At 46.1% G+C, this 21,693-nt stretch overlaps 2 protein-coding genes across 8 annotated transcripts in view; one reads left to right on the forward strand and one right to left on the reverse strand.

The window, feature by feature from the left end:
• CSAD (cysteine sulfinic acid decarboxylase) overlaps positions 1-12,684 on the reverse strand; it is a 26,824-nt gene extending 14,140 nt beyond the window's left edge. For 2 of the 3 annotated variants that reach the window (XM_082636616.1, XM_082636614.1), the window contains exon 1: positions 12,336-12,411. The gene's annotated coding sequence lies outside the window, so the exon portion shown is untranslated. Of the gene's footprint in view, positions 1-12,335; positions 12,412-12,673 lie in introns of those variants that run through there. The other variant, XM_082636615.1, reaches the window with a different exon arrangement.
• ZNF740 (zinc finger protein 740) lies at positions 12,323-21,647 on the forward strand. Of its 5 annotated transcripts, XM_082636622.1 has the most exons (8): positions 12,323-12,441; positions 13,277-13,593; positions 15,580-15,729; positions 16,092-16,181; positions 16,780-16,903; positions 17,208-17,326; positions 19,026-19,085; positions 19,361-21,647. In XM_082636622.1, exons 2-7 carry the CDS (start codon positions 13,585-13,587, stop codon positions 19,044-19,046), a joined length of 513 nt encoding a protein of 170 aa, XP_082492748.1. In that variant the 5' UTR covers positions 12,323-12,441; positions 13,277-13,584; the 3' UTR covers positions 19,047-19,085; positions 19,361-21,647. The 5 variants fall into 5 exon arrangements, with proteins under 5 accessions (XP_082492748.1, XP_082492747.1, XP_082492746.1 ...); XM_082636621.1 differs by having other exon boundaries at positions 19,026-21,647; XM_082636620.1 differs by lacking the exons at positions 19,026-19,085; positions 19,361-21,647 and adding an exon at positions 18,324-18,565.
• Positions 21,648-21,693: the final 46 nt, after the last annotated feature.

The following is a 21,693-nucleotide window of genomic DNA, read 5'->3' on the forward strand; positions in this document are numbered from 1 at the left end:
TTGACAAGTTTTTCTTACTTCACAGGATCTTTAGTTCATAAACTCCTCCAGCCATCAACTCTCTTGTATCTTTCTTTCCTTCACTTACACAACCTAGATTGTATGGTCTGTTGTTTCAACCACTCTTTGTCCAAAATCCTAAACTCCCTGGCCCTAATGTCCTTCCACCAAGTCCACCTGGCAAAACCCCAATCCAACTGGCCAGTCCTTCTCTTACCAAATCCACCAGGACTGCTGAATTCTGCTAGTGAAAACCACCTAACCATTCAAATTGATTTTTCTATAAATTCATGGTCTCTGTGCTCATTCCAATAAAACACACCAGATTAAATGCATATGTTTACCACTACTCCTTCCTGAAACCCCACTAAAATTATATCAATGAAATTTTAAATGCAGAAGAATAAAGCAGATGAGAGACAAGAGGTAAGAGATGTGAATAACTGTAGAAGATAGAAAGCAGATGAGAAGTGGTAAGTGGTTCAGCAAATGCAGAAAGTTAAAGCCACTCTGTCTGCAGAGGGTTATGCCAACAGGATATAAGCTGGTTCTTAGGGCAGAAGCCCAGAAAGGCTCAGGAATTTACAACAGTAGCTACCTTGGAAGCCAGGAGGAGGAAGCACAGCTAAAAACGTGGAAATTAGATGAAAATTTATACAAGAAACATTTAGGCTCTCACTCTTCTCCCCCTGCCCATTCAGCGAGGCAACTCCCCTCTCCTCCACCTAATTCCAAAGAAGCAGGAAGTCTGTTTTCTAGAGAAACTGAAATGGAGCGGCTGGGACTTAGGGATGCCAAGCACAGCAGAAGGTGAGGAGGAGGCACTGTACTGAATACAAGAGGATTAGCAGGAAGTATCCAGTCAAGTCCATTCTCCCAATCAGTGTTCAGAACCAGTGGCCTGGTGTAAACCTTCCAGGGCCAGGAGACTGGAGGATTCCTCTCTGAAGAAACTGACCTCAATAGCCCTAGAGAAAAGACCTGACACTCTTATTTCAGTCCTCGCCCAATCACCTAGTCAGTGATGCCACAAGTCAATAAATACATCCTTTCTATGCACTTGGGCCTTCCAATATGCCTTAGTGCTTCACTCTTAAATGTGAGCAGACAGACAGCCAGGGAATACTCAACACTTGAGGAAAGCCCCTAATGTGAACCACAGAAGTAAAAACAGACAAACTGAAAAAAGGTATTTGGTAGAAGAGGAGAAATGCAGGGAGAAGAAGAAAGCTTCAAAAATTCAGGAAGATACTGCATTCATAACAAAAAAAAAGGGGGGGTTGCTCTCAAAAAGGAACACTCAGAGAACAATGAGAAGCTCTAGAGTTTTAAAAATATGACAACTGAAATGACAGTCAAGAAAATCACACAGAAAGATAAAAATATAAAGAGATGGGGCTTCCCTGGTGGCGCAGTGGTTGAGACTCCGCCTGCCGATGCAGGGGACACGGGTTCGTGCCCCAGTCCGGGAAGATCCCACATGCCTCTGAGCGGCTGGGCCCGTGAGCCATGGCCGCTGAGCCTGTGCGTCCGGAGCCTGTGCTCCGCAACGGGAGAGGCCACAACAGTGAGAGGCCCGCGTGCCGCAAAAAAAAAAAATAAATAATAAATAAAGAGATGGATAACAAAACATAAAAGAACTATAGAAGATCAATCCAAAAGGCCCAAGAGTCAACTAATAGAAGTTTCAGAAAAAGAAGGGAAAATAGGAGGAAAGAAATTAAAAAAAAAAAAAAAAAGCCTTATAGAACAGGATAGATCAAATGGATCCACTGAATGACCAACAGGAAGACAGATGATAATATTGTTTCAGAACAATGGAGGATCCAAAGACTTCCAGAGACAAAACCCAAACCAGGTCACAGACAAAGGACAGAGAATCAGACCACATCATATTTCGCCCAACACAGGAGAGAGGTCAAGGGAATTCCCAGGACTGTGATGAAGGTAGTAACCATCTTCCGAGGCAAAAAGCAGCAATGACTCTGTTCAAGTGGACACACAACACTGCCTGGCAACATTACTATTCTTCTATTGTCGGCTCTATCTCCAATTCTCTGGAGCAATTATTTCAAAAATTTCCCACACCTCTCAAATTATTGACCTATCAACCTTCTCCCTGTTTCCCTCTCATTTCAAATTTCTTATAGAAAATAAAAACCATCCAAACTCACTCAACTTTTTGTCACCTGCACTCTGGATCCCTCTCTGCCTTACTTCAGTATTTATTCATTATCTGGTATATATGTGCCAAGCACTTTGGTGACCATTAGAGGTCACAATGGAGAGCAAAAGACCACAGCCCTGCCCTCATGAGGTTCACAGTCTAAAGCACAGGTCACAAACTGGAAGACGGAGGGCCAACTGCTACCCATAGACATGGTTTTGTTTGGCTTGCATAGTACATTTTAAAACTTTAAAAAACAATTGTCAATACCGAAACTTCCAGCTTCTTGTGAAAAAAATCAGAAGATCTAGCAACACTGGGCCTGAATTTCAAGGAGCAACAATCGTGTAGTTGGAGTTCCCCCTTTATTATTATTATAGTTGTGCATTCACTGTGTTTTCTTTTCAATTTTTAAAGTTTTGATTAAGCAACATATTCAGGTAGTTCAAAAACCAAATATATGAAAATATTAATAGTGAAAAGTCTAACTTCCACCCCATTCCATATGCCCCATTCCAGGTAACTATTTTTATTAGTGTCTCAGATAATCTTTCAGAGTTTTTAATGCAAATACTAACAAATGTAAATATATATTATTTTCTCCTTTTTCACATAAAAGCATATAATCACTGTTGTGCACCTTGTTTTTTTTCAGTCAACAGTAATATGAGTGATCATATAGAACATATAGAACTTCCTCATTCTTTTTTTTTAATATAACAGCTTTATTGAGATAATTTACATACTCTAAAGCATATCCTTTTAAATTGTACAATTCAGTCCCACCTGGGGTACCAAAAAATTTTTAAATGAAAAATAAATAAATTGTACAATTCAGTGGTTGTTCATACAGTAACAAAATTGTGCAACCATCATCACTAATTCCAGAACATTTTCATCCTCACAAAAAGAAACTCCCCATTCTCCCCTCCACCCACCACTGACAATCACTAATTGATTTTCTGCCTCTAAAGGTCTGCCTATTCTGGACACTTCACATAAATGGAAACAACCAGTATGTTATCTTCTGTGACTGACTTCTTTTACTTAGCATAATGTTTTCAAGGTTCATCCATGTTGTAGCATGTATCAGAACTACATTCCCTTTTATGATCAGATAATATTCCATTGTATGGATACACCACACTTTAAGTATTCATCAATTGATGGACATTTAGGTTGCTTCCACTATTAAGCTATTGTGAATAATGCTGCTATGAACATTAATATACAATTTTTTGTGTGGACATGTTTTCAGTTCTCTTGGGTACATACCTGGTAGTGGAATTGATAGCTCATATAGTAACTTCACGTTTGACTTTTTGTTGTTCCTGTTGCGCCAGGCCTTAGCTGCAGCTCACAGTCTCCTTAGTTGCAGCAGGAGGCCTCTTTAGTTGTGGCATGCGAACTCTTAGTTGCAGCATGTATGTGGGATCTAGTTCCCTGACCAGGGATCGAACCCGGGCCCCCTGCACTGGGAGCGAGGAGTCTTAACCACTGCACCACCAGGGAAGTCCCACGTTTAACTCTTTGAGGAACTGCCGAACTGATTGCCAAAGTGACTACACTATTTTACATTCCCATGAGGGTTCCCATTTCTCCACATCCTTGACGGACTTGTTATTGTCTGTCTTTCTGATTACAGCCATCTGCATTTGTAACTTTGATAAGGATTGCCAACATCCATAGAGGTGACACCAATGTATGAAAGCGCCTGTGTTCTCAGCCTCAGTAACAGAGTATGCTGTCAAACTTCTGAATCTTTTTAATTCGAGGAGTAAAAAATATCTTAGTATAGCTTTATTTTGGTTGAACTCCTGTATTAGTCAGTTTTGCTGTGGTAACTAATGACTTCAAAACCCTACCGTCTTGGGACTTCCCTGGCGGTCCAGTGGTTAAGACTACGTGCTTAAACTGCAGGGGGCGAGGGTTCGATCTCTGGTTGGGGAACTAAGATTCTGCAAGCCGTGCACGGTTGGGGGGCGGGGGGACCACTGCCTTACAACAGAGATTTATTTCTCTTTCAAGGTTTATGTTGGTAGTAGGGTTGGCTATAGCTCTGATTCATATGCCTTTATTCCAAGACCCAGGCTGAAGAAATAGCCCCTACTTGGGACACAATGTTCTCACAGCAGAGAAAACCATGCACCAACTCCTAAAACTTCTGCTCAGACCAGCATACGGCACATCTGGTCAGATCCAGTTGACCAAAGCAAGCCCTGGGGCAGTGGGGTGAGGATTTATATTCCTCCCACAAGGGGGCACTGTAAAGTGCATGACAATGGATGACGATTGGATGACAATCCTCAGAAGAGGACTGGCCACAGGCCCTTAGAATTTTGCATTCTGTTTCACCTCAGTCCACACTAGTCCACCTCACTCATCTGTTTTACCTGCCTGGGCCTGTAGACATCTGAGATGGACCCATTGGTCTAAGGGGTTCCTCTCCTTCTCCTTAAGGGATACCCTCTTGATTACCCCTGCCCCCCATTTCTCCAACTCTCCTTCCCACTACCTCTTTCTCACAGCATTTTAAATTGTCTAAACCTCTCACAACACATTCCCACTCCAGCCACCTCCTCTTCTCAGCCAACCTTCTTAAAAGAGTTGTCTCCACTCCATCTTCATTTCCTCTCCTCTCACACTTTCCTGAGCCCACCACCATGTAGCTTACACCTTCAATGCCACCAAGAACATCCCTGCCTTCAAATCCAATGGACACATATCATCTTTATCCTACTTGACCCCTCTGGAGCCAACAGACATAGTTTGCCATCCCATCTTGGAACATTTTCTTTCCCTGGCTTCTGTATGACTACTCCTGACCATTTCTTAGTTCCCTGTGCCTTTTCACCTTCCTCCGGCCCTCCCTCAGGGTTCTATCCCGGGGCCTCTTTCATATGTGTCCTGCCCCTCTCCCTGGACAATCCACTCTGTTCCCAGGGCTACATGCTGGTGACTCCTCCATCCCAGACCTCTCTCCCCAGCCAAGATTCCTGATGCCACCTGCCTAATTTGGAAGTCTCACAGGACTTCACACTCAACAGGTCCAAAAGTGGACTCATTATGAGCCTTTTTCTTGAGGCTCTTTTTCTTGAGTTCCCTGGTTAGGTGAATGGTACCATCTTCTGAAACCTAGATTCTAACTGAGCTCCTGCCTCCTCGTCCTTGGCTGATTTTTTTCCTTTTTATTTAATCTTCAAATGTTATATCTTTCTTTCTCATTCAAAACATCAGCAGAACACTAAAACCTGGATAAAGTTTTTTCTTCTGGGTTATGCTGTAAAATTCTTTTCCTTAAAAGCACTTTAAAGAGAAGTGGTAACTTTACAGTGGAGAAACCTGGTGGACACCACCTTACCCAAGTGATCAAGGGTAACATCACCAGTAATGGGATGGATGGACATCGTGGGCCTTCTGACATGAGGCATGGAAAAATGGCAAAAATGCACAACCTGAATTTAAACATGAGGAAACAGATGTATCTAAATTGAGGATCATTCTACAAAACAATGTAGCCTGTAATCTTCAAAAATGTCAATCTCATGAAAATCAAAGAAAGACTGAGGAACTGTTCCAGAATGAAGGAAACTAGAGACATTACAACCAAAAGGAATATGTGATCTTAAATAGGCTCCTGGATAAGGAAGAAAAAAACCTGCTGTGAAGAAAGTTACTGGAAGAACTGGTGGAATCTGACTATGAAAGGCCTCATAAGTATTAGAATTCTTCTATCAGTGCTTCATTTCCTGAACTTGATCATTACATCGTAGTTATATAAAAGAATGTTCTTATTCTTAGGAAACATGCTAAATCATTTAGCAGCAAAGGAGCACTGTATATGCACTTTCAGTTCAGAAAACAATACTGTGTGTATGTACCTACAAGCATTTTTTTTTTCCTTGCGGTACGCGGGCCTCTCACTGCTGTGGCCTCTCCCGCTGCGGAGCACAGGCTCTGGATGCGCAGGCTTAGCGGTCATGGCTCACGGACCCAGCCACTCCGCGGCATGTGGGATCTTCCCGGACCGGGGCATGAACCCGTGTCCCCTGCATCGGCAGGCGGACTCTCAACCACTGCGCCACCAGGGAAGCCACCCATACAAGCATTTTTAATTAATTAATTTTATTTATCTTATTTTTGGCTGCATTGGGTCTTTGTTGCTGTGTGCGGGCTGTCTCTAGTTGCGGCGAGCGGGGGCTACTCTTCGTTGCAGTGCACGGGCTTCTCATTGCTGTGGCTTCTCTTGTTGTGGAGCACAGGCTCTAGGCACGCAGGCTCAGTAGTTGTGGCATGCGGACTCTAGAGCGCAGGCTCAGTAGTTGTGGCATGCGGACTCTAGAGCACAGGCTCAGTAGTTGTGGCGCACGGACTTATTGCTCCGCGGCATGTGAGATCTTCCCAGACCAGGGCTCGAACCTATGTCCCCTGCATTGGCAGGTGTGGATTCTTAACCCTCACAAGCATTAAAAAAAAGAAACAAAAAACAGCTTTATTGAGATACAATTCACAAACCACAAAACGCACCCTTTTAAAGTGTACAATTCAGTGCGTTTTAGTATATTCACAAAGTTGTGCATCGATCACACTGTCCAGAACATTTTCATCACCCCAGAAAGAAACCCCGTAACTGTTAGCAGTCACCCCCCATGCGCTTTTTTTTTTTTTTTTGCGGTACGCGGGCCTCTCACTGTTGTGGCCTCTCCCGTTGCGGAGCACAGGCTCCGGATGCGCAGGCTCAGCAGCCATGGCTCACGGGCCCAGCCGCTCCACAGCATGTGGGATCTTCCGGGACCGGGGCACGAACCCGTGTCCCCTGTATCGGCAGGTGGACTCTCAACCACTGCGCCACCAGGGAAGCCCCCATGCGCTTTTTTTAAAAACTGGAAAAGATGGAAAAAGTCTTCAAAATACTAACTGCGGTTATTTCTCGGTATTGGGATTATAGATGATTTTCATTTTCTTATTTATACACTTCTATATTTTTATAATTTTATATGATAATTCCATTGACTTATGTAATTAAAATAAAGATTATTTTTAAGCAACATAAAAGATTAAGGAGGAATGAAGGGGCAAAAAGAATTCCAAACTATACAAATTGCCAGGCTCAAGGAATGACCCCATTACACCATGTGGTTTCCCAACTCCTCAATCAACTCTCATCTAAAAGGTCTACCAGGTGACAAAGGTAGCCACATACTGCTCATTTCTACTATGCAGCCTAACTGGCTCTCAGAGAGAGGAACGAGTTCAGGTAGTTCAACAAACACTGACTATCTAATGCCTGGCACTGCCCCAGGTGCTGTGTCTGCCTTGTTTGTTCCAGCTAACAGGCCAAGAGGGAGGCCAGCACATAAAATAAAGGCATGCTCGCTCACTAAAGAAAGGGAAGGCTGGTTAACTCTGCTCAATTGGCCCAGGGCAGCCTTCAAAGAGAAAACATTCCGGCTCTCCTTAAGGCAATAGAGATCTGGTACAGGAAAAGACTAATCGGTAATCATTACAATGCTACCTGAAAAAGTGATGGGGTGGGCCTGAGGGGAGAGTGTACCAAAGAAGGTGGGGAAGGTCGCCCAGAAGGAGGCCTGCCTGAGGGCAAAGGGATTAGGGCAGTTGCTTCTTAAAGCACTTTCAGCCAGGCTTATTGTTAGAAAGTGAAAACACTGACCTCCTAGCTGTCTACCAATTAACAAACCCCACTCAACACCCACGTTAATAGTGGCTCCAATTCTTATGTGTACAGTGTTTTCCCCTCTTTTAGACTGTAAACTCCTGGGAAGAGAGGTCTAAGTCTTATCCTTCTTTAAGTAAAGCACCAAATACGAAATAGGCATTCAGAAAAATGTTAGTTTTCATCTTTCACACTCTGCTCTACCTTCCCCCAAGGTCTTGCACAAACTTGAATAAACTATTTCCAGGTACTGAAAAATGATGCTGCACTACACTTACATTGATATGCATAAACCAAAAATCAGTATTAAAGATAACTTATTAGATCTGCAAAGGGTTTTTTTTTTCTTCGTAAAGCCTTCTCACCTATGATCTCATTTGAGCCTCACAGTAGTGCTAGAATTTAGCCTGGAAAAGTATTTATTCACCCTCATTTTCAAGTCAAGGGCTCTTGAGCCAAAAAAAGTGAGATTAATTTGTCCAAAATTACAAAGGTGACATGGGAGGAAGCCTAGATCGCTGATTTTCTGGCATCTAGGCTAGTACCTCTCCCATTACATTATTGGTCCCTTTTAAGTCTGGCATTTCTCACCACTTACCACACACACAAATAAACTGCAGGGACTTCCCTGGTGGCGTGGTGGTTAAGAATCCGCCTGCCAATGCAGGGGACACGGGTTCGAGCCCTGGTCCGGGAAGATCCCACATGCTGCGGTGCAACTAAGCCCGTGCACCACAACTACTGAGCCTGCGCTCTACAGCCCACGAGCCACAACTACTGAAGCCCGCACTCTTAGAGCCCGTGCTCCGCAACAAGAGAAGCCACCGCAATGAGAAGCCTGCGCACCACAACAAAGAACAGCCCCCACTGACCACAACTAGAGAAAGCCCGTGCGCAGCAACGAAGACCCAACGCAGCCAGAAATTAATTAATTAATTAATTAAAAAATAAATAAAAATTAAAAATTAAAAAAATAAACTGCAGCTGAGATAAAGACATAAAACTGAAAACATACAACCATAAAAATACCAGAAGGAAGTACAGGGAAATATTTCTATAATCTTGAGGTAGCATATCACAAAAACCCAAAAGCCGCAGGCAGATCTGACTACATAAAACTTTAAAAATTCTGCGTAAAGAAAGACACCATTAAAGTGGTTAGGGACTTCCCTGGTGCTCCTGTGGCTAAGACTCTGCGCTCCCAATGCAGGGGGCTGGGGTTCAATCCCTGGTCGAGGAACTAGATCTCACATGCCGCAACTAAAGATCCCGCACACAGCAACGAAGATCCCACGTGCCACAACTATGACCCGATGCAGCTACATAAATAATTTTTTTAAATAAAGTGGTTAAAGATGATTTATGGCTTTATTTCCCCTCCCCCACCATTATTTTACCTACTCATTGCTTTCCAAAAACGGTTTTTGCTTTCCTTGCAATTTTTCCTTTCCGTGCAGATTTAAAAGCTTAAGTTCCATGCAAAGTCCTGTTTTAATAAGAATTTAACCTAAATTAAAAACTGTGTCTCTGCAATATTAAGTCTTCCTATTCACGGACATGGTAAAACTCTCCATCTAATCAAGCCTTTTGGGAATTCTCTGGCAGTCCAGTGGTTAGGACTCAGTGCTTTCACTGCCTTGGCCCAGGTTCCATCCCTGGTCGGGGAACTAAGATCCCGCAAGCCACGTGGTGCAGCCAAAAATAATAATCAGCCCTTTTTTTCTTCCACTAAAATAATCTGATATTCTTAATGCATAATTTGCAATTTCCTGTTAAATCTATATCTATAATGCAACATTTTTATTGTGAATGAGACCTTTCTATGACATTTTTATGGTTGATTATTGTTCTCATATCTTATTTATATAAGTTTTGTTTGTTAATCGTATATCTGGCGATGCTGCTGAACTCACTGGTTTTAGTATCTTGTCAATTGATTCTCTTTGTGGCTGGATATATCATGTGAAAATAATGAGTATAAAAATACGAAAATAATAATGACTTTTGAGTGGCCAGTAGCTTTAATAGAATATTAGTTTTGATTGTAAACATTCTTGTCTTGTTCCTATTTTCACAGGAATGTTTCAAGTATTTTCCCATAAAGCATAACTTTCACTCTAAAAAAAGTTCAAAGATAAATGAAAAACTAAGAGAAAATATTTTAAAAGCATATGACAAATGAAAAGTTAATATAACATAGAGATTACTACCAATCAATACGAAATAGACAAATGATCTTTTTTTCCTTAACAGGCAAAAGATGCGAACAGGCATTTACGAAAACAATTAAAATGGTCAAAAAGCAACGAGATGCTCAACTTCACTATTAACGACATGCAACTTAAAATAATTAAATTACTATTTTTCACCTATCAAGTTGGCAACTGTACAAAAACTCATAGCATCCAGTATTGCCAAGGTTGTAGGAAATGGGGACATTCACACATGGCTCTGACTGTGTAAATTGTTACAAACTTCTGAAATTCAATTTCACAGAATCTATTAAAATTTAAAATGCACATATCCTACCTAGGAATCTATCTAGAAAAACAAAAAGATAACTATGTAAGGATGCTCATTACAGCATGGTTTATAAGACAAAAAAGCTATAAGTAACCTAAATCGTTCATCAGGATGGGTCTAGACAAATTAAAATAGTTGGAATACTATGCAACAATTTTTAAAATGTGAAATGACTTAGAAAATGTCTAAAATACATTTGTGTGGTCCATTGTAGGTGCTCAAAAATATGTTTTGCATGAAATAACAAATTTATGAACATAGAAAAAAGCCTGGATGTATATACACCAAACTTGTAAAGGTGACTACCTTCAGGAGCATGGAATAGTAAATGGCAAAATATTTTTTGCCTTTTAATTCTTTTTTTCTTTTTTTTTTTTTTTTGCGGTACGCGGGCCTCTCACTGTTGTGGCCTCTCCCGTTGCGGAGCACAGGCTCCAGATGCACAGCCTCAGCGGCTATGGCTCACGGGACCAGCCGCTCCGAGGCATGTAGGATCTTCCTGGACCGGGGCACGAACCCGCGTCCCCTGCATCGGCAGGCGGACTCTCAACCACTGCACCACCAGGGAAGCCCATGCCTTTTAATTCTTTTGTGCCGTGTGGACTTATTAAAATAAGCATGAGCTAATTTTTTTTTTTTTCTTTTTGCGGTATGCGGGCCTCTCACTGTTGTGGCCTCTCCCGTTGCGGAGCACAGGCCCCGGATACGCAGGCCCAGCGGCCATGGCTCATGGGCCCAGCCGCTCCGCGGCATATGGGATCCTCCCAGACCGGGGCACGAACCCGTATCCCCTGCATCGGCAGGCGGACTCTCAACCACTGCGCCACCAGGGAGGCCCGCTAATTTTTTTAATTAAAGATTTATTTCTGATGATCGCGCTCCATTTTATCTGTTCTATGATGATCTTAAGAGCACAAGGATTTGCTGTCAATTACTCAAAAAATGGAGCGCTCAGGGAAATGAATCTGCGTACAAAAAGTGGCTGGCAATTCTTGTCTTCTTTCATAAGTATTTTTTTTTTCTTTTGGCATCTCCGTTAATTCTCCTAAACTCACAATCTGACACACCTAAATAGAATCGACATTTCCTTCCATCAAGTGCACTAAATGCATAGCCCATCTTTAGCAGAACCCCTCCCTGAAGTTGGGAATAGAATTTAAAGAAAGGCTCAAGTTTTCCTAATGTAGCCGGTCCCACGGGCCACCCTGCATCGCTAAGTCTCCAAAGAGATTACATTCTCCTACTGAGGGGAGTCCTATGGCTTTTTCCAGGCGAGGAGGCCAATGTTAGATTGTGGACGGTCTGGAATAAAGGCGGAAGCGATATAAGGAAATCAGAGACTTCGGGGTGCGCAGACTATGCCAGGGCATCCGTTCTCAGATTGGAGTCGAGTGTACTTGGCAGGAGCGTGCAAAAAAAGTTAACTCCCCTCCCAGCTGACGCGGCGGCCCTCAGAATCTGCAGATCTGGGCCTGATGGAAAGGTCGGGGAAAGATGACCTCGACCGAATTACATGAAAAAGCCTGGTACGAAGTATTCTGGCTTTATTTGGGGCTCCAGGCTCAAAAGCGACAGGGAGAACATCTGGGAGGAAGGGAGAGTGATAGCGCTTCTTCAAGGAGTCCTAACCAGCTCACCTAGCAAAACCGCTCAACGAACACTCAGCGTACCAACATTTCAGGGCACTCGTTCCTTCCCTGAATCAAGATGGCCGCCGGGGCGCGCCCCCACAACGGCGCAAGCGCCGTACCTCCAATCCTCCCTCTTCCCGTCCTTCCGCGCGCCGGCATCGCCCACTCGCCAGCTGCACTCCCTCGGTGAGCCCTCAGCCTCACCCGCTTTCTGTCTGCCCCCGCCCTTCCAGGGTCGCGAGCCCGGAAGTGGATAATGCAGCTCAGGGGGGAGAGGACGAGGGGGGAAGGAGAAGTGCTTCCGGGGAAACGGGTCCCGGGTTGGTGTTTGTAAACTTGCCTCGGTTCCGGCGGGGGCAGCGGTGGCCACGGGGTTGGCACGGCGTGCTGCGGCCTGGAGGAGGGGCCGCGCGGCGGGGGAGACAGCAGGAGGCCGCGCCTGGCAGGTAGGAGCACGCCCCAGGGAGCGCAGCGTCGTCTGGGCAGACGGCAGCGCTTCAGCAGTTCGCAGGCCGTGGGGTGCCGCGCGGGAAGGGGGAGGGGAGGGGAGGAGGGGCGCGTGGCGAAGGGAGGGCACTCCCGGGGAGGGGTAGGGGCCGCGCGCACATCACCGTCCGGCCGCGTCACCGGCTGGGCTGAGGGGGCTTGCTCGGAAGGGACGCGGGCGCGAGCACGCACCTTGCGCGCTCCTCGGCTCTCTCCGGGTGCGTGCGGCGGGCGCAGCGGCTGGCTGGCTGTCTGGCTGGCGCGAGGGAGGGAAGATGGGAGGGAATGCACAGAGCTGGGCTTCGTCTCCCTGCCTTCCACCTCCGCAGCGAGTTTACGTACCTTCGGGCTGACTCGGAGAATGCGCACGTGTGGGCCGGCCCGGGAGCGTACTGCCGGTTTGGTTTCTGCCTGCTGCCCAAGCGCCCAGCCATAGCCCCTGAGCTTTTCTCTACCCCACTTCTGGTCGCCTTAATAGAGTGCGAGCTTCGCGGGCCGGCCCACTGGACACAAAAGCCCCAGAGGACCTCCGCCCCCTTCTTCCAGTTCTAAGATGGCAAATCCAAGCAGTTGGCCTGCTGCAGTTCCTCCACCAGAGGCCCCAGTTACTTTTGCTCCTGTTGGCTGCCCGGAGACCAGTTTCAACTCATGACCTAGAAAGAAAACTCTGCTTGACTGATGTCTTCTTTTGGAGTTGCACAGAGAGCGCCTGGCAAAAAAAGAGTTCACCTCACTGCAGGTTGTATGGTCTGAGGATGTTGCACCTAACAGCCCCCTCTCCCTTTCTGTTTTCAGGTTTCTGAAACAGATCGTGAACTTCATCTAGAGAATTCAGCTGGATAACCAAGACTGGAAGACTCTTTTTCTTCAGACAGTAGGCAGGAGCCAGGCAGAGACCAGGGATTCTTGGAACATCTATCTTCCTTTTGGAGGACACTAAGTTCTGTTTGAAGACAAAGACAGTTCAGTATGGCAGCAGGACTGAAGGGACACGAAGGAGTTGTTACAGTGATTTGGTGACAGTTCTTCAAACAACAGTGTCTTAAGGAGAGGTGGATCGAGAAACTCCTGAACTTTTGGGTTACATTAAGTGAGAAATCAGCATGGCTCAGGTAAAAAGCTCTCCAGTCCTCCTCCTTCAAGATCACTGGGAAGCGTGTTTGCAGTTTCACTCTTGAATGCTGCCTTAGTCAACCTATTGACCAACCCAGTGAGCGAAGCTCTGTATTAAGCACCAGGGGGAGATCTAGAGGAAGGAAAGGAGACAGGCCACAGCCCCTGCCTTCAGGGAGCTTCCAGTCAAATGAAGGAGGTAGGCTATACTGCATCACAGGCCCTGATGGGACATTTGCAAAGCAACATGTACTCAGTTTACACTTGGTACATTAACTGCTGAAGGGCATGAGGGAGTGAACAGTCTGGTGAATGCTTCATTTGTTTTTTTCAACAGGAATTTAGTGAGCTCCTGTTACATGCAAGGCATTGTGCTGGGAATACAAAGATGAATAAAATTGTCCCTGTCCCCAGCAAGCTTCCAGGCTAGTTGGGTTGGGGCGGGGGGAGATGAAGAGACACTCTATTGTTTATCTTTATATTCACAACACCTAGTGGCTGGCTAGTAGTAGAGACATAGTGAATCTGTTGATTGAAGGAATGTGCAACAGTAGAGGTATGTACACTGAAGAAGAAGGAATGATCCTGCTGCTTGGATGAAAAAAGTTGAAGCTGGAAGGATGCATAGGATTTTGCTAGATAAACAAGCAGAACAGGGCATTCAGACAAGGAGAACTGCATGGGCAGAGGCTTAGAGACATGGAAGGATGTGATGATGTTAGGAGTACTGTAGGTAGTTTGCTAGTTAAGGAGGAAAGGATTTAAGTGAGTCATGGTTAGAGGAATATGGTAGATAGTGATAGATGGGAACGTTAGGGTAAGGGAGTTGTTTCCTGGAGAAACAAGCAGAGTGTGACTGAAGGGCCTTTTATGCCTTGCTGAGGAATTAGTCTTTATTCTGTAAGGAATGGGAACTCTCTGAAGAATGTTAAGCAGCAGAGTGACGTGACATCAGTGTGTTTGGAAGGTAATTGTCATTGCAGGGATTCAGGATGGATTGGAGAGACAGGATGATTTAATAGGTTATTGTAGTTATCTGGGTAGAAAAGCTATATGCAGGCAACCCCAGAGCTGCTCCCAGCTTCCTTCCAGGGACCCTACCCTACCAGTCTCACCAGGATGGCAGCCTGATTACAGTATAATTGGCTTTCTTCCAGCTGCATGCATAGCTTCCTCCTTTCCATGCAGAGTAGGGGCCCTTCAGTTTCTTCTTCCTTTGTTTGCAGCCCACTTCACAGCATCGTGTTCACTCTTGCTTAAGTCATTTTTAAACTGCATGTATAGCAGGGAATGTGAAAAAATATGGATATGCACACATATAAATGGTGGGCCGGGGTGGGGGAGAGAAATTGTATATTCAACTCCAAAATCCTTCCAAGTGTTTTAATTTTTATATCTGTTGTAATTGGCAACATCTAGGGAATTTAAAATCTACAGGGAGAAATTAATCTAACTTTACTGATAAACATGTTTGTAGGACCCGATAGAATGTATGTTTGGCACCAGTGAGGTCTGCCAATCATAAGTCGGCTCTGTGAAGCTGAGTGTCATCAAGAGAGGAAGAAGGAAAAAAAAAAAAAGAGGAAGAAGGAGGTTCCCCTAGAAATCTCCCATGTCAGTGGGTCAACAGGAGAGACCCTCATGCCCACACACAAAACTTAGAAATGCTTCACAGTAATACATAGACACATGCTTTACCCAGCACAGTGCTAATGACAGAAGTGTCAGTGACAGAAGTGTCAATGACATTGATTATTCACTTGGTCTGTATCTAAATGCTGACAGATGACAAAATGAGTAGTTCCTGGTGAGATGAGTTAGGGAGGACTCTTGAAGGAAGCAGGGTTTTGTGGTGAGGAGGAACGCTCCCTAGAGAGAAGCAGCATGTTAGTAGCTGGGTGTGAAAGGTAGTTCTATAGAAGTTGGCAGTCTGTTTTTGCCGTGCCCTGCCAGGTGACCTGACACCTCGTCTCCTTTCAACTTAGGCAAGTCTCCTGGCTTGTGAAGGCCTAGCAGGTGTGAGTTTGGTTCCCACTGCAGCCAGCAAGAAGATGATGCTGAGCCAGATTGCCAGCAAGCAGGCCGAGAATGGAGAGCGGGCAGGTAGCCCTGATATGCTGAGGTGCTCGAGTCAGGTACAGCACTTGAGTCCATTGCGGCACCTGGGGGTCGGGTGGCCCGAGCTCTCTGCCAGAAGATGCCCAGCTTTGATTCCTTAGTGCTTCTATTTAGGGAAGTGGGAAAGGGGATCCAGCTGGGGAATGAATGAATGTGGGTAGTTTAGAGGATACAGAAAAGGGTACAGAAAAGGAAGGTCTTTTCTGTACAGCAGCTCCTTAAAACCAGGGTACTTGGAGAGGAAACGAATGCGTACTTTCTCTAAACCTCTGGGGCAGGTGATTTACTCTCATTTATAAGTTGTCTCAAAGCACCTTTTTGGCCTCCTGTCTTGTGTTCTGAGATGGACTATGAATTTAGATTTGATTTGTATTCAAAGAGCCACCGAAAAGACAGCGATAAGTCCCGGAGCCGCAAAGACGATGACAGCTTGGCTGAGGCCTCTCATTCAAAAAAGACTGTTAAAAAGGCAGGTAATGGGGAATTCCCAGCGGTCCAGTGGTTAGGACTGGGCGCTTTCACTGCCGAGGGCAGTCCCTGGTCAGAGACTAAGATCCCACAAGCCATGCAGCACGGCCAAAAAAAAAAAAAAGAAAAGAAAAAGGCAGGTAATGGGGTAACCCCCAAACTGGTCCGGTTTGGGAATAGGGCAGTCCTCCTCTTTCTTCCCTCTCTGGCTCAACCCGGAGCTCTCCCTAGATGTTTTGCTCCCTCATAGCCAGTGAGTGTGTCACCCTGATTCCATCCAGAGACCACTTTGGTAATTGATCTCTGCCCTCTCTGAACCATCCTTGGTAAGGGAAGGAGGGTCAGGGGAGCATGAAATTCTGTGGCAAAGGGGCAGGCCGACTCCCCCTCGGGTCAATTCAGAGGGTTGGGTCTGACAAGGCAGATAGCTTGCCCACCCTACCTCCCTCCTTAGAAGGTCTTTTAACTCTAAGGAATATGGGAGTTGACAGCATCAGAGAGGTTACTGTGTCCAGCAGTTGGACGTGGACCCAGAGCAGCATGGGGGCGAGAAGGGGGCAGAGGGGTAGCCTCATGACATACCTGACTCTTGCCCCCAGGTGGTGGTAGTGGAACAAAATGGTTCTTTTCAAGTAAAGATTCCCAAAAATTTTGTTTGTGAACACTGCTTTGGAGCCTTTAGGAGCAGTTACCACCTCAAGAGGCACATCCTTATTCATACTGGTAAGTCTCTTGTTCACATTCAAAGGGGGAGAATAGTCCCTAGTTGGTATATTTGTGTGTAGCTCTTGTTGGGTTTATTTTGAGGAGTAAGTATTAGAAATACTTACTAATAGAGAAAGAAGGTAAGTGAATGAGGCAGAGAGATTGTATGTATCTAGTGTCCCTGAGACCAGCAGCTTTGGGGACCCTTCCCCATTAGGTGTCTGCACATTACTAAAAGTTAAAGATTTCTGGGAAAATACCTGGAATGAGGTCCCTGCCATGTATACCTCCTGATGTTCGCTTCTCTCTCCACCTGGGCCAGGTGAGAAGCCATTTGAGTGTGACATATGTGATATGCGCTTCATCCAAAAGTACCACCTGGAGCGTCACAAGCGTGTCCACAGTGGGGAAAAGCCTTACCAGTGTGAACGGTGTCATCAGGTAAGCTCACGTATCATCCATTCACGCCCACACACGAACTTTCTTCCCTAAGAACCAGGGCTTGCCAGCATTCCCTGCCTGACGAGGGGCCACCTAGCATTCCTGGCCATGATAGAGTTAGTACCTCAGGGTGATGTATATCTCTCTGGCCTTATGCAGCTGATCATGGGTAGGGGCCATTAGAATAATTGTAATAATAATAATAATAATAGCGTTTTTCGTGTACTTACTCTGTGCTAGGCACTGTGAGAGCATATTTGACATTACTTTGTTTAACCTTCACATTAACTCCGTGAGGAAGCTGTGTTGTCCTGATTTCACCCATAGGGAAATTGAGATTTAGAGAGGTTGAGTTTCCCAAGGACACAGCAGAGCCGGGACAAGAGACAAACTGAATCGAACTTCAGAGCAGGTGCACTTTGGAGGAAGAGATAAAATCTCTGCCCTGGGAGGTCAATATCTGATCTGTAGAGAATGTAAGAGCCAGGACCAAAATAAGACAAGAACAAGAGATGAGAAACGATAACAACTAACACTTCCTGGATGCTTTGCTGGGTCTCAGGCTTTGCTCCGTGCTCTTAGGTTGAATCTGCAGAACACTAGAATGAAAGCTCCAGGAGGCAGAGACCTTGTCCCTCTGGTTCTCCACTCTGTCCTCAGCCCCAAGAACTGTACCTGCCTTGAGATAGATACTCAATAAATATGTGATAAATGAAGCAGCCACTCTGTGAGTAGGTACCTTTAGCCCCATTTTACAGATGAGTGTACAGATTCAGGGCTGTTAGATAACTTGCCCAAGGTCACACGGCTACTAAGCACTAGGCCAGAATTGAGACTTCAGAGCTTGTGTTCTTAACTACTGTGCACTCATGCCATCTGTGTATGTGCCAAGGGGGTGTAGAATGGGATGTGTGCCTCTCCCGTGTGGGGAAGGCAGCTCTAGCCAATATTAACTGAGTTTCTCCTCTCAGGCACTTAACCCTCCCTTTCTTCTCAGTGTTTTTCTCGGACAGATCGATTACTCAGACACAAACGGATGTGCCAAGGGTGCCAGTCCAAGACTTCCGACGGGCAGTTTTCTCTATAGGCGCAAGGGGCCCCGGGTGGTGGGAGTGATCAGAAGATTCTACCGAAGAGCGCACCCCTCTGGTCTGATGGTCCCACCACCACCCCGTCTGTACCTGTCCCCCTCCTGGAGGAGTGGACCCAGGAGACCAGAAGAGTGCATCGGGGACAGCGGGCCCCAGAGCTTCAGCTCTGTAAATAATCTGAGACTATGAGTATCTCGGGGAAGTTCCTTCAGCATTCCTGGGTAGGGAAGCTAGTCCCTGGACCCTTGTCTGAGGTCATAGGTGGGGACTAAAGGTACAGGACCAAGACTGAAGTGTGGCTCCCACAACCTTGGACTCCAGCTGGCAGCTGAAGTGGAAAAGATCGGGGAGAGGGATTTGTTTGTTCTGTTCTTGTTTTTGTTTATCCAAAAACAATTTCAGCAGGTGCACTGTGGAAACAGGTAATATGGAGGTATAGAGTCCTGGTCAAAGTAGGGACTGTGGCTGGTCCAGCCCTCCCCCAAAATTGAGTTCGTAGTCGCAGTTGATCCTCAATGTTCCACAGCCCTGTACCTCATCTCCTGTTTGAAGGAGAATAGGATCAGGGATGGCAGCTGAGCTTACTTTGGTCTCCTTATACACTGTAGGGACAAAAGGAAGAACAGTGACAGGAGCAGACAAGGGCTGGATCCAAGAAGAGTGGACAGGTACCTCTCATTTCCTTCGGGGAAGAGCAAGAGTTGTGGCCATGGCTGTTGTAATGGCCCATGCCACACTGGTACCTAATGGGGTCAGCTCAAGTGCCTTCTGGAGGAAACTTGGGTGAGAGTGGCCCTTGAAGCCCCTTTCCTTTCTCTCTTTGGGCAGTTGGTCTTGGAGATAGTTTTTGGCTACCTCGCTGATATTGACTCCTAAGCCAGACCGATGTTGAGCAGGAAGTCATGGATGTCAAAGTGGGTTCTCTCTCCTTGTGCCCTCTTAGGAGCAACCCAAGACTAGCCCCAAGTTGGGTAACAGCTGTTGAAGAAACGAAAGGAATTTGGTGTCCCCTGACATGACTGTTGAGCAGTGTGAGCTCTTCTCCCTGCCCAAGTCCTATCACTGTATTCAGGTAGAGGAGATAGGGGTCTGGCCTTCAGTCGCAAAGAACAAGGTCTTGGCTTCCTTCTTGATGGCTGTCCCTACCCAACCAAGAACTGCGGTGGGTGGGGATGCTGCGGAGAAAAAACTGAGGAGGAAACCTAACATAGTTTTTACACTTAACTGTACTCTTTGCTCCTCTCTGCTCCGACCCCACACCCTGTCCAGCCCCCAAAAAGTGATCGGGGGGTGTGTGGGTGTGTGTGTGTGTGGTATGTGGTATGTGAGTGAGTGTTTTTGTATGCTTGGAGATGGCATATTATTGAGCCAAACCCTTCTCTAGCCCTCAGCTCAGGGGAGGATGAGCATAAAACAGCCTCTCCTGACCACCTCCCCCACCCCAACAAATCTGAAGGGTGCTTGAGGTCCCAAGAGAAGCTGAAGAACTCAACTTAGGGGACTGGAGGTCTTTGTTTTGGAGGGGTTTTTTAAGATTGATTCAACAGACTGGTGGTTAGGATGTTTCTAACCCAAACCAGGGCTTGTGAATATGAATTTTCTAAAGTGAAATAAAAACCCTCTTCTTGCTAAGGAAAGGATCCTTATAGGAGGTTCTGGGTTTGGTTGACTCCCAGGTTGTGGCCTGCCCTGACCTGTGGGGAGGAGGGGTGAGTAATTATGGAAGAATCATGGAGACTTGACTTGGTGAACCTGACCAAGCTGTCAGTGGGGATCTGAGATGGCAATCTCCAGGAAGTGATTTCATTTCCCAGAAAAATGTAGGCAGTAGCAGCAGCAGACTCCTGGCTATTACCTATTCAGGAGGAAATGGCGGGGTGGGGGTCTCCATACCTCTGAGGTGTGAGGATTTCAGGGAAAAAGAAAGGGGTGGCACCCTTTAGATCTTGCCTGACAGCATCTGAGATCCTGTGGGGGAGACGCTGGGGAATGTGTTTGCTACCTGTGCTCTTCTGGTTCTGTGCTGGCACTCCCATTTAATGTGGTCCAGAAACTAGACCGCGAGTCCTTGGACCTGCCCTTGGTCCCTGCAAGTAGGGCATCTTTCTGCATGTGAGCCAGCCCCCTCCCTGTTAGAGGGCTCTGCTGGGGGCTGGGATTTGTCTAGGATACATTTAGAAAATTCTGTCCTTCCAAACGCGCTTTTGAAAGTGGGAGGCTTTGCTTCCTGTCACCTGCGGCTATCTGTTTATGGTTGGGGTGAGTTGGGGTATGTGTGGAGAGAATCACACGAGTGATCTGTGCCCCTGAGTGTGCGAATGTGTGTTTAGGTCCAGATGTGCCCTGGCCCTTTGCAGACCTTGGCTTCCTGCCTGGGTGGGCGGGAGAGAGGGAACTTCTAAGCGAATGTGCAAAGAGCCATACCACAACCACCCCTGCCGAGGACTGGGTGAGGGGAAACACAGGAGCAGGTGGTTAGCTCAGTTGTCCAGGTGCTGATGTTCTGGGGCCATGGATGTGTGAGGAGAGAGGAGCTGAGAGGCCAAAGGAGTGATTTAGCGCCCAGGGAGCCCAGGAGTCCCACTTACACCCCAGGGAAATCACAGACCAAGACCGCTGCAAAGGCTCCTGGGCCCAATGTTCCACCCCACTGCTGGGTGGGGTCTAGCACTGGAAAGCCGCCTCAGGTGTGTCTGGAGTGAAGGGAGAGAGAGGTAGGGCCGGCTCTCAGATACCAGGACATGGGGTTCAGGGACCTGGGAAAGAGTAGCGCCAGTTCCTAGGTGGGCTTCTGTACCAGGTCCCACCAGCCCTGCCCTTCCCAGCACCCCAAGTCTTTTCCGTCCACCCCCCCCAATAGCCTCTTGTCATCACTTAGCTACTGATTGTGCCCCCATGGCTTGACATTGGAGGGTTAAATGAGGTGTGGAGTCCGCCACAACTTTTAACCCTCTCCCCAGATGTTCTTTGCCTCTACATGGCCCTGGGGCTTTTATCTTAATCCCTCCTACCCTACCTTTCCTCTCCATCGTCTTTTTTTTTTTTTTTTTTTTAATATACTTATTTTGCTATTGGGGGAGGGGAAAATCAAATGAACAAGATCACTTTTAAATGGTAGTTTTTATAAAATGTTATAAACTTGTATCTTTTTACCATTAAAGTGCAGTGTATGTTCCTTCGTGATATATTTAGGATATTTAAATAAAAAGAAAATGGGGCTTTTGTACATACTATCTCTCTTTGGGAAGAATATCCTTGGGAGAAGCTTTTTCACTG

This window comes from Mesoplodon mirus (assembly GCF_964341445.2).
Source record: "Mesoplodon mirus genome assembly, chromosome: 11".
NCBI classification, from domain to species: Eukaryota; Metazoa; Chordata; class Mammalia; order Artiodactyla; family Ziphiidae; genus Mesoplodon; species Mesoplodon mirus.